The sequence below is a fragment of the Equus quagga genome, chromosome 7, assembly GCF_021613505.1.
Source record: "Equus quagga isolate Etosha38 chromosome 7, UCLA_HA_Equagga_1.0, whole genome shotgun sequence".
Classification (NCBI taxonomy): Eukaryota; Metazoa; Chordata; class Mammalia; order Perissodactyla; family Equidae; genus Equus; species Equus quagga.
Window position 1 is genome coordinate 12,717,368 of NC_060273.1, and position 12,841 is coordinate 12,730,208.

Here is a 12,841-nt window from a genome sequence, read left to right on the forward strand (position 1 = left end):
CTGACTGGAGGCCTTGCTCCGTGGCTCTTTCAGGCCTCCTTAAGGAGTCACCAAACCCGAGGGCCGGAAAGGACCTTTTAAGGCACCAAATTTATCCCCCATGCCCCCAAATCAGCCCCTTACTGGGGAGCCAAATTACGTCTGTGTTTTATCTGGGGAGGGGCGGGGGACAAACTCAGCAGAGAAAACCAGTGTGACATGTCCCTTGAAAATTCATGGTCGGATTGCACGCTTAGGAAGTTCTTCCCTAGGTCTAACGTAACTCCTGCCTGCTTCAGTTTGAGCTTTTCTCTCTCTCCTGCTCCACAACGACCTGTGTCTTGGCCCCCATCCTTCAGTCTCAAAGACCCCCTTGTTCCAGTTACCCTTCCCCAGCCTGAACCCCCAAAACCTTTCTCCAGCCAAACCTCCTCAGCCTATAGAAATATTCCCGTCTCACCTGGACAGTGGCGGGAGCTTCGTCACTGGGCTCTCTGTCCTGTTCTGACCCCATAATCTGTTCCCCTCCCAGCACAGGAACAAATGAATGCACAGTGTAACCATGTGGTGGGTCCCAAGGAGGAAGGAGTCAGTGACAGCAAATCTACCAGCCTTTCCACGAATAGGTTGACACGGTCATAGCAGCCTCTGAAAAGCACAGCGGGCATGAGCCGCGAGGCCCTGGCCGCGCCCGCCCTTCCCCGGGTGATGGAGTCACGGCTCTGACTTGGCTGTCGGCCGGTTGCGGGACGGCCAGTCTTGCCGGCGGCACGTTGAGCGTCTTTTATTCTGCTTTGCTTTCTATTATTTGTGAAAGGACGATTTCACTAGAGACGTGTTTCTGAAACTCGGCACTGAGTGCCCCGGGTCAGGCCGCCCTTCGGACCCCTGGTGCCTCCCAGCTGGTGAAGGCTGAGCATCTGAGTGTGATGTCCTCGTGGTCCTCTCAGGCCTGGCCGCCACCCACCTGCCCCGTCAGGACCGGCCTGCCCCCTCCCTGCCTCGTCTGCTGTCATCGAGCTGTCCATTCCTGATGACACTTGCTGTTTCCCACCTGCGGGCCTGTTCTTCAGCCGTCCCCAGGTTTCTGTGTCTGGGGCAGCTCATTCTTCCTTGAGAGTTCATTTGGAGGGGGGTCCTCTCCGCGTTGTGCCCCCAGGCAAAGTTGACACCCCTCCTTTCGGCTCCCTTGTCATGACCCATCCCTCTGTTTTCTAAGATGCATTTGCATCCCGGCCCGTCATGGGATGCTCCGGGTCTGTCCGCTGAACCGAGCCAGAGGGAGGAAGGCAGGGCGTGTCCAGCCTCGGGACCCATGGTCAGCTTTGTGCAGGCGAGAGCGTGGCTGAGGCCCCGCGTGTTATGTCGTTTCAGGATCACCTTCTCCGTTCCGGAAGGTTCCTTGGTGGCCGTGGTGGGCCAGGTGGGCTGCGGAAAGTCGTCTCTGCTCTCGGCGCTCTTGGCCGAGATGGAGAAGGTGGAGGGGCACGTGGCCATCAAGGTAGGACGAGGACTGGGTGGGCAGGGGACCGTGGGGGGCTGACGGCTGAGACGAAGGTCACAGACGATGCTGTGTTTTCTTTTGTGACCCTCCCTTTGCAGGAGGTGAGAGCTACGGGGTCTCTTTCCTTCTCTTTCCCTGTCCTGCTCATTCTTTCTGCTCTTCTCTGCACCATCCCACAAGGCGAGACTTTGGTGTCATTTATTTCCTCCTGCATCCCAGCGCCTGGAGTAGTGGCTGGCATGCAGTTGTCACTCAGTAATTGTTTAGTAAATGCACAGATGCTCCCTGGCCCGCCGTCTGTCCCCCACTCCCTGTGCATCTCCGCCCCTCATGGTGCATCTCGTGGCCCCTCTCCGCGTGGGTCTTTCTGGCTTGTTCTGTCTCTAGATGGATCTCTCGGTGTATCTCTTTCAATAAACGTAACAAAACTGAAAACTTGTGATTTATGTTGTTGGAATATTTTCGTAGAGAATTCTTTTTAAGGGACTGTTGGAGTTCTGAGTGTTCGTTGAATTCTTAATATGGGGCTACAAGGAGCCCGTGGTTTTATTGCTTGTAAATATAGAGAGGACTTTGGACTAAGTTGGCATGTTCCTCTAGGAGAGATTAAGAGGCTGCTTCAGTGAACAGATGGGTCGCACTGAAAATCAAGAGCCTAGCTTTGCATTGAGCGTGTTCCTTTGGAACGCCTTTCCCTGTAGAATCCTTCGCTCGAGAAGTTTCGTTGACACCAGCATTTCCCGGAGTGAGGCCTGCAGCAAGCTCGCCTCGCGAGATGTTTGGGGAATAAAGAATCCTGGGTTCAGACAAGCTTGAGAAATACTGTGCACTCTGATTCCCTCCCTCCTGGAGACTTAAAATAATCGTTCCCAAAGTAAAGGCTCTGAGAAGTCCTGCAAGGAGACGAGCGCTATTGGACTTTGGTTAACCCAGCGTGTTGCAGACATACTTGCCTGCACCTCTTTATTGCCTAGGCGACAACTGTTTACGTCCCCAGGATGAGTGTCTCTTGGAATCTGCCTTGGGGGATGCTGGTTTATGCCGTTGTTTTTATTTCAGAGCAAAATCCTTCCTTTGCTGATTCTGTGATGTCCCTTGGCCTGATATGCCTTAGTAGCAACATTCGTTGCAGTAGTTGGGCTCAAAGTAATGATATGTAGCCACTGTTTTAAGAAATGTTCTGGGACTGGCCCGGTGGTGCAGCGGTTAAGTTGTGCACATTCTGCTTCAGTGGCCCAGGGTTCGCCGGTTTGGATCCTGGGTGCAGACATGGCACTGCTTGGCAAGCCATGCTGTGGCAGGCGTCCCACATAGAAAGTAGAGGAAGATGGGCACGGATGTTAGCTCAGGGCCAGTCTTCCTCAGCAAAGAGAGGAGGATTGGCAGCAGATGTCAGCTCAGGGGTAATCTTCCTCAAAAAAAAAAAAGAAAAAAGAAAAGCAATGTCTGTCCTTTCTTTCCAGTGCATGTTATAAAGTCAGATGAATGGGCCACAGGTGCTCAGTTAGAGGAAGAAAATTGCAGATCACAGTAAGACTCACGGTGTTGCATGAACCCCAGGCATCCACCATCGCAGCACTAGTGGCGTGTGGGGCCGGGTCACCCTCTGCCATGGGGCCGACCTGGGCTTTGCAGCCTCATTGAGCAGCATCCACTGGATGCCAGCAGCACCTCCCGTTCTGACAACCACAAGTGTCCCCAGACATTGTCACATGTCACCTGCTGGACAAAATTGCCCCATTGTTTTAAATTTAAAAAATTTAAAAAACCTTTAGAGATAAGCACGATGCATCTAGCAATTCTGAGGACTAAGTATTTGGTTGGACGAGGTCACAGAGTTACTCGTAATGGGTTATTTCGTCCCCATAAGGGGAGCGCTAGACACATGTTCACAGTACTTACTTTTTCTGACTCTCAGGTTGGTAGGGCCTGTGCGCACCGTGTCTAAATCATCTGTGGGTTCTGTGGTGAGGCTTTGGGACATTTTGGCCTCTTGTCAGTGAGGATATTAGACTCAGCCGTTTAATTCTTTATCTGAGAAGGAAGATTAAGAGCTGCGATGCCCGGGTTCCACCCCCAGCCTCGTTGCCGTAGAATTCTCTTATTGAAGAATCTTCCTTGGCTCCCCTTTGCCCTTCCAGGATAGCCCACGCCTCACCAGGACCACCAGCCCAATGTGACCTGGCTTCTGCCAGTCCTGCCTGTCTTGCCCTCACACGGTGTTCCACTCATGCCAGCCTTCCTGTTGGCTGACTGTGCCAATCTTCCCACCTCTGGGCCTTTGCACATGCTGTTCCCTCTGACTGACATGCTCTTCCCCCTTCTCTTTGTCAGACCCACTGCTCCTCTCCTGTTGGTCCTGTTTAAAATCTTTTTTATTCCTAAAATACGCAAAACAGATACCCTCATCCTCGTGCCTTTCTTGACGCCTTACGTCACGTGGAAATAAAACAGCTTTTGAAATGGACAATTTCGATACGGAAGTCCTTGCTTAAATTTCATCAAAGAAATTTCCTCAGGGAAACTTCCTGACCTCCCAAACGAGGTCTCCCTTTTTAAAGGTGTCAGATTTTTCTGTCTTAGCCTCGAGCATCACTGCCATCAGGTCATTTTTTATCATGTCGGGGACGTCCAGCTCTGGGGAGGCGGGAGTGGGGTGGCTGCCCGTGGCATTTGGGGAACATTTACTAAACACAGAACCATAATGTCAGCTCTTGAACTCCCCGTGTTGGGGTCAGTGGTTGACCAGGTGTGGGTCCTGATCCCGGCGCTGGCATTCGTAGTCCCTTGTGACTCAGTTTCCCTCTTGCCGAAACAGTAGGTGGGATGAAAGTGCCTTGAGAGGTGGGGCCCTTCTGGCGAGTGGGAGGGCCGGCTGCCGTCTTGTTAACCAAGTCCGTCCGTCTGTCTTGCCACCTTCCCCCTTTGCCTCCCAGGGCTCCGTGGCCTATGTCCCCCAGCAGGCCTGGATTCAGAATGACTCTCTCCAAGAAAACATCCTTTTCGGACGCCAGCTGCAGGAACGGTATTATAAGGCCGTGGTGGAAGCCTGTGCCCTCCTGCCGGATCTGGAAATCCTGCCCAGCGGGGACCTCACAGAGATCGGTGAGAAGGTCAGTACGGCTGCAGCGTGGCCCCCGTGTCAGCCAGCTGTTGCTGCGTGACAGCCGTGGAATCTCGGGGCCTTCTGATGTTAAACCCCTCCCCTCCTGTTTGTAGGCGCGTGAGTCACGGCGACTGGCTGACCCGGACCGGGCTCAGCGGCCGGCTCTGCTCCGCGAGCCTCAGGCCAGCCGAGCTTGGCTCCAGGCTGTGGGGTTGGCTCGGGGCCGCCCCACAGGGCTTCTTGCTGGGGCCTCAGCTGAGGGGGCAGTGCCCATGGGAGCAGCTCGTCTCATGGTGACAGCAGAAACCCAAGAGAACAAAAAACCCTGTCATGTCCCTTAAAACACGTTGTCTTTCTAACCACAAAGCAGATCACTTGGTTCATCTCAAAGACGAGGGACAAGGAAGCACATGCTCCTTTGCACCCACGTGACTGCAGAGTCGCATGACAAAGACACTATCTAGGGAGGAGGGGTGTCAATGAATCAAATGTCCACAGTCCCTTTCAAAACAGTGATAACAATAAAAACAGTACTACAATAGCTAACACCGTTTACTGTGTGCCAGGCACTATGCTAACCATTCTATCCCTGTCTTGTCCTCATAGCAAGCCCATGAGACGGGATTTATTGTGATCCCTTTAATGGTCGAGGAAAAGGAGGCACAGAGAGGCTAAGGACCTTGCCCAATGGCGAGCCCCTTCCCACCTCAGGGCCTTTGCACATGCCTTTCCTCTGCCTGGCTGGCTGCTCCAGTGCCCTCTGGTGGTTATCTGGTGTGCGATCGGGGCGTTGCAAGCATTCACAGCGGCACTGAAGATCTTTCCTGTGTGTGTCTGTAGCTACAAGCCAGGGGCTCCACCCGCTTTCTGAGGCAGCAAATGATTTCTTTGATTTGAGGGGAATCTGCAGCTCCTTGGAAAGAAAAAACCAAATTCTTAGCAGGGGTCTTCAGCTTTGCAAGTAGCAAAGGAGCTTGAGCCTATATTAGCGGGAAGTGGGAACTGAGTTTAAGGATACAGATGCATCGTGTGGGATCTAAGGACTGAGATCTGGGGGCTCACGGAGGGGCGGGGACAGGCCGTCTGGCGCCTCCTGTGTTGTTTTGCATTTTCTGCGCATCAGCTTTGTCCTTTTCTTTTCTTTTTTCTTTTTAACAAGTGTCTGTTTCTGCCGCTCAGACTCCTGACTCTCTGTGTCTCGGTCGCAGCACCAAAAGTTGGAGGGGGAGAGGCTGATTGGCTTAGCCTGGGTCTGGGGTCTGCCTCTGGGCCGAAAGCTATGGCCGGAGGAAGCATCAAACAGAACGTGGCTGCCGGGACCCAGCTGGGTGCCTGGGGTGGGCGGGCATCTCGCCGGGGAGGCTGGGCCCTTCTCAGTGGGCATCCGCTCTGCTTCCCCAGCCAGACCAGACGTGGAAACGGCATTGGCTGACCTGTTGTTGCCGGGGCGGGGGGGCGGGGGCTGCTGTGTGTGGTCCTCATAGTGCCCTGGTGGGAATCCGAATGTCAACACCCTTCCTGCTGGTGAGGGGGGCCTGGATTTCGGCGACCCCGGGGTACAGCCTGCCTCGGCTGTTTGTGGCTCCATCAGTGAGTGATGGATCCAGAGTAAGCTTGTGAAAAACCTTAGCTGTTAACAATAGTGACAACAGCAGCAATGATAATAATATCATCACCGCATCCGAGGGTGCCTTCCACCTGACTCAGAGACCGGGAGCCAGCGTTGCTCAGCACCGGCCACCCTTGCTGAAGGCCCACTGTGTGCCAGCTGCTCGGCTCAGCAGCTCCTAGGGGCTTGGGTCCTCTCTTGCGCCTGTTCTGTGGTTGAGGCTGAGCCCCACGCTGGGATTGAACCCACGTTCACGCAGGCGCAGTCGCAGCCTTGGGTGCCCATGAGGACGGGGGTTGGCAGGTGCAGTCCCTCGGGGCCCCCGGCCTGGGTCTGCCGCCTCCTCGGCTGGTGCCCTCTCTGCCTGTTTCCGGGCTTCCCAGGAGACGCCTCCTACGTGTGCCGCCTCTCTCCGCAGGGCGTGAACCTGTCGGGGGGCCAGAAGCAGCGCGTGAGCCTGGCCCGGGCCGTGTACTGCGACTCCGACATCTACCTCTTTGACGACCCCCTCTCGGCCGTGGATGCCCACGTGGGGAAGCACATCTTTGAGAACGTGATTGGCCCCAAGGGGATGCTGAAGAACAAGGTGCCTGCTGAGGGGCGCGGGGCTGGGGCTGGCGCTCGCTCCTGGGCTGAGTCCGCTCGTGTCCCCTTGGGGAATCCTGCGCTTCCTAGACTCTCCTTTTTAAGTTGGACCGGAGAACGCGTTTCTGAGGCTTCCCTTGGCCCTCCCAGAGCAGCCTGCTTGCTCTTGTCTTTGTAGGGGAGTCCTCAGCGCTGACTCGAAATCATCGCCTCCGCTTGGCCAAAAGAGGCCTCCCCTTCCTTGTGTAATAATGGGGGCGGCTTCCCAGAGGGACATCCCACCCCCAGATGCCCTGTGACTCAGCAGGCAGTTCTCCCTTCTCTGCTGAGGGGGCCCAGGGACCGAGGTTTGGAGCAGGAACACGGCCACAACACCTTAATGTGTCAGAAAGTGCTTCCTATCCTCTCTTATTATTACTTTTTTAGGAGAATTACAGGGAAGGGGGTATCTGGGTTTTTTCTTTGTTTTTTTGGTGCTATGGAAGATTGGCTCCAAGCTAACATCTCTGCCAATCTTACTCTATTTCGTATGTGGGATGCTGCCACAGCATGGCTTGACGTGTGGTGCGTAGGTCTGTGCCCAGTGCCCAGGATCTGAACCTGCAAACCTGGGCCACTGACGGGGAGCACACGAACTTAACCACTATGCTACAGGGCCAGCCCGTTGTTTTTTTTTTTTCTCCCCTGATCAAAAATGTAACACAGTGCCCATGGGGGAAATATGTGAGATTCAGAAAAACAAAAGGAATTCTGTACATTCCCACCACATAGAGGTTTTTGTATTTCTTTCCAGTCTTTTGCTGTGTGTGTGAGCTTTTTTAATAGGGCTGTCACACGGTGCCCATAAAGTAAGGAGCGTGCGCGTCACCACTGTACGCATTCTCATACACACCACAGAAACTCTGTATAAACCTGGTTTTCAAATGTTAAAAAACTGTTTTGTTATCAAAGTAATACGTGCCCGTGGTAGCAAAATCAAGGAGTAGAAGAGAGCAGGGGCCAGCAGTCTGGCCCACTGCGTATTTTTTTCTGAGAATGGTCTTTATGTTTTTAAGTGGTTGGACAAAAAATCTCAAGAAAAATAATGTTTTGTGACATAGGAAAATTGCATTAAATTCAAACAGCAGCCCCCATAGGGGAAGCGTTACTGGGGACACGGCCAGCCCATCTGGCTGTGTCTGCATCACAAGGACAGAGCTGAGTCGTTGCCATGGCGATGGGGGGGCAGGGAGGTTGGTGAACAGAAAATATTTACCATTTGGCCTTTAAGAGTGTGCCAACTCGTGTAAACAGTTTGATAGCTGTCCTCCCACACTTTTAGATAATTAGATAAAGTATATACACATGTACAAATTTTGTAGTGTTTCGGGGGTTTTGGGGGGGGGTTACTTAAAAAAATTTTTAAGGGGCCAGCTGGGTGGTGTAGTGGTTAAGTTCACTCACTCCACTTTGACATCCTGGGGTTCACAGGTTCGGATCCCAGGCATGGACCTATGCACCACTCATCAAGCCATGCTATGGCAGGGTCCCCCATACAAAAAATGGAAGAAGAGTGGCAACATATGTTAGCTCAGGGCCAATCTTCCTCACCAAAAAAAAAAAAAGAAAGAAAGAAAAAAATTGAAGCCATTGTGTGCAAGATGTTTTGTTGCAACATCCTTCTTCACATCCACACCTGCATGTTCCCTGCGTCCGTCTCCTTCCCAGTTTTCTGAGCACCTTCCCCATCAGCCTTGTTAAGGCACACCCCCACCCTCAGTGTCCCGTCTGCTCTTCTGCTCTGTGTGTACCAGTCCAGCACACACTGTGTTTTCCTTAGATGGCTCATTTCTCCCCCGGCCCTGGGATCCAGGCAGAGATCTTCTTTTCCGTGCCTACTGCCCCCCAGCTCCGGGCACACACGTGTAGGTGGAAGCACGCACAAGTGGACGCGGCCGTGTGCTCTCGTCCCAGGCGTGCGTCTGCCTTCAGACCTGGCCTCCCCATCTGCATGGCGGGTCACCCCCTCCGGCGTGTGGGTGCTGACATGGCCCCGTCTCCGCTGTGCCCACAGACGAGGCTCCTGGTCACGCATGGGATCAGCTACCTGCCCCAGGTGGATGTCATCATCGTCATGAGTGGCGGCAAGATCTCTGAGATGGGCTCCTACCAGGAGCTGCTGGCCCGGGACGGGGACTTCGCCGAGTTCCTGCGCACGTACGCCAGCGCCGAGCAGGAGCAGGACGAGCAGGACAACGGTAGGGTGGCAGGTGCCCGCAGGGCGGGCGGTGCCCCGCAGGGCCCCCCTTGTCTTCCGGGAACCTCGGGAACGGGGCTCACGAGTGCTGGGCCAGGCCCCCCAGGAACCATCTGGAAGGACTGTCTTATTTCAGGGCCACATTGAGAGCAGGTCCCGCTGCTTTATGGCTGGGTCAGCAGAATGGGCGCAGGTCCCCGTCGTCCCCTCTGATGTGCCTTCGGGCCTGCTGTGAGCCTCAGGGCTGTCCTGGCAAAGATGGGGGCAGTCATCACTAGAGTCCTTCTGAAAAGCTGGTAGCATAGGTGACATCACCCAGAACAGAAGGGAGGGTCATAGGGTGACACGTGGGGGCTGAGCGTGCAGGCTTGGAGTTGGTGAGACCTGGGTTCGAATCCCGGCCACCCCTCTCGTTAGCACAGGACCCCAGGCCCCTTCCGAGCCTCAGTTTCCTCCCTCGTGACAAAGCGGTGTAACAGCGGGACGAGCCTCTGGCACGGGGTGTGGATGTAGGATGCTCCATGCTCAGAGCCCGGGCGTGGTCCCCGGCACGAAGCGTGCAGTGAGTGACAGCTGGTGCCCTTCTCCCCTGGGAGGAGCCCCCTTCACCCCGTGCCCTTGGCACCTGCCCTGTCAGTTAGACTGCCCGCTTCCAGCCGCCACGGCCCCTGGCCTCGGAGACGCCCTTTGAGCTTGGGGCCGGGTCCTCCCCGCTCCTTGTCTGAAGCAGATCGGGGGGAGCTTCTAAGAATCCTCTGATGTCTTCTCAGTGGGTTGAGGAGTCAGGAGGTCGGCTGGCAAGCTTTTCAGGCTGCCCTGCATTTCATCTGTCAGACTGGCGTCTCGAAGGGTCCTCTGCTCACCTGTCTCTAGGAGCGTTGACCTGCGTCCACGCGCTGAGGGAAGAGGCCATCTGATGCCTGCTCTGTTTTGGTTTTGGCTCTTGCTAAAAAGACTGAAACTATGGAGAGGTCATCTGCCCTCTCCGGGTCTCCCTTTTCCGGGAACTCATCCCAGGTCTGAGCCCTTGAGGCGTCTTTGTAACATACTTGGCCGCCATGCGGGTCTCAGAGAGAGTGTCCTCCAGGGCGGGGCCGCGGGGTCGCCCCATTTCACAGCTCCCGTGGGCACGGTGTCACTGAAGTGTCTGTGATGGGAAGGCGCACCTCGAAGACCCCGCAAACGGTTTCAAGGACCACCCAGGGCTTCTGTTCTCCACAGGAGTCAGCTCCTCGCATCCTCCTGACAACCCAGGAGGGAGGGAGAGTTGTCATTCCCAGGTCGCTGGTGGGGAAACTAGGGCTTCAAGAGAGTTGTCACTTCTGTGCCGGGGCCGGGCGGGTCCCGGTCTGTGAGGATGGAGCCGATCACTAAGGAAGATGTTTGACGTTCACAGATTGTCATTCAGCGGATCTCAGAGCATCCGCCACGTGGTACCAGGGCTGCCGTAGCGGAGGACCACGAACGGACATAGACAGCAGAAACCTGCTGTCTCACGGCTCCGGAGGCCGAGGGCCGCAGTGTCGCAGGGCGGGTCCCTCTGAGGCCGTGCGGGGGCTCTGCTTCAGGCCGCTGCACGGCTCCCGAGTGGCCTTGGCTTGTGGGGGCATCACCCCCTCCCCCTTCCTCTTCACGCGGCCTTCTTCTCGCGCGTGTCTGTCTCCAGATTTCCCCTTTTTATAAGGACGCCAGGTGTATAGGGTTAGGGCCCACCCTGACATCCTCATCTTCACGAGTGATGTCTGCCGAGACCCTGTTTTTAAGTACAGTCCCGTTCTGAGGTCCTGGGGGTTACGACTTCAATGTATAAATTAGGGGAGGGGACACAGTTCAGTGCATGATGCTCTAGGTTTTGGGGAGATAGATGTGAACAAGATGTAGGCAACTCCCTACCCTCGTGGGGCCGAGAATCTAGTGGGAGGAGAGGCGACGAACCAACCAACAAATAAAAACGGCTTCCTATAGCATTAAGTGCAAGGAAAAAAAAAAGAATAATGGGCTAGAGAGTGATGGAGTGGTGTGTGGCGGCTTGGGCAAGGTGGTCAGAGAAGCCCTCTCTGAGAAGGTGACCTTGGCGTGAGAAGGAGCCAGCAAGGAGATGATGTGGGGAACAGTGTTCTGACACAGGGAACAGCAAGGACACAGGCCTCATTCCCGGCATGACCTCTGTCTGTTTAAGGAACCAAGAGGGGGCCAGTGTGGCCAGACCGTAGTGGGCAGTTAAGGGGGTGGGAGACGAGGTCGGCGAGGGGGTCACTCTGCAGGGCCTTCACGGGGAGGAGTTTGGGCTTTGGTCTCCCTGTGGTGGGAAACCACTGAATGTCAGAGAGAGGAGGCAACTTGTCCAAGGACACACAGCGGCTGCTGGCAGGGTTGGGACCTCAGGTCTGGTCTCTGAGTTTCCACTCCTCCGTCTGTGATCCTCGGGGCTGCCTGGGCTGGGAGCCCATTCATGCCTCCGACTTGGTGGGCTGCGGGGGTCCTCTCGGTTTTAATCAGTGCTTTTATTGAGCTGTAATTCACACGCCACCCAGTTCACCCGTTCGAAGGGTGCGACCCGGTGACTTTTAGTCTGTTCACAGAACATCTTCCTTCCCCTGAAGAAAACCTATCCATTGGCCCTCGCTCCCCTTTTTCCCCCAGCCCCCCCAAGTCCTAGGCCACCACCCTGGACTTTCTGTTTCTAGATCTGTCTGCTCTGGATGTTTTGTGTTTCGTGTGAACGGCGTTCTGTAACATGACATTTCGTGACTGGCCGCTTTCCCTTAGCGTGATATTTTCAAGGTCCGGCCGTGCGGTGGCATGACTCATCCTTCATTTCCTTGTCTCGTTGAGTCATACTCCATTGTGTGGTGTTTTCTTGATCCATTCACCCCTTGACGAAGATTCTCGTGGTTTCCACTTGGTGGCACTTATGACTAGTGCTGCTATGAAATCCTAGTGGTTTGAAAAGAAACAGTATTTTCTTTTTGCCAGAGTGACGTAGCTGGCACCCCCCTTCAGCTTTTCAAACGCCCTGAGGGGAATGAGTTTCTACACTTTCATACTCTTGGGTTTGGAAAGTTCTGCTTCCAGTCTAGCCTGCTCTCCTCTTGCTGCAGCCTCCTCCCCTTCGTGGGCGCTTAGCCGGGCAAGCCAAGCTCACATGATGCGTGGCGGCGACCTGCTTGGTGGGCAGAAATAACCCTCTGTGCTTTCTCGAGCGACACATGTGGGTTTTAATTGACTCTTTCCCAGAACGAAGGCTCTCTCCCCTTTCTAGCCAGGTGAGCAGGGACGTCCTTAAGTTTGGCTGCAGAGGCATTTTTCCCTTCCCTTCCCTTCCCCCCCAGCTGCCGGCAGATCCAAAGTGGTTTATGCAGAGCAGGGCACGCTGCCAATTTCTCTTTTTTTTTTTTTTTTTGGTGATGAAAATACCATCCACCGCCCCACCACTGCGGGGGGTTTGTTTCCCCGATTTGGCACCCAGCCCCCGCTCCCCCCTGCTGGCAGGACCCAGAAGCCCTCAGCCTGTGGGTCTCGGATCACGCTGGGCGACCCCTCTTCATCCCTCTCTAGAGGGCCCCCGGCGATAAGGCCTGGCATCGGGTCTCGTCAGGCTCAGCCGTGGCCGGCTCCCGGCGCCGGTGACCTTGTGTTGGTTGGAACCGCGTTCTTGGCCCTCCTAAGGGAAACTTTTTTTTTTTCCGTGTTGGATTCATCGGGTCTTTTTTAGAACACCCAGGCCAAAGGGGAATTCTCTCTCCTCGGGGATGGGGAAGGGGAGATGTCCCAGGAACTCGGCTCAGGATGGGGCGATGCTGACGCCTCCCCAGGGATTGG

The 12,841-nt window shown here is 55.1% G+C and overlaps 1 protein-coding gene across 1 annotated transcript in view; it reads left to right on the forward strand.

Moving 5' to 3' along the window:
- The window catches only part of ABCC1 (ATP binding cassette subfamily C member 1), a 126,145-nt gene that overhangs the window by 84,429 nt on the left and 28,875 nt on the right, over positions 1–12,841 (forward strand). Inside the window, exons 16-19 of the mRNA XM_046668550.1 lie at positions 1,354–1,480; positions 4,420–4,596; positions 6,617–6,784; positions 8,837–9,020. Coding sequence (XP_046524506.1) covers positions 1,354–1,480; positions 4,420–4,596; positions 6,617–6,784; positions 8,837–9,020 — 656 coding nt within the window. The remainder of the gene's footprint in view (positions 1–1,353; positions 1,481–4,419; positions 4,597–6,616; positions 6,785–8,836; positions 9,021–12,841) is intronic.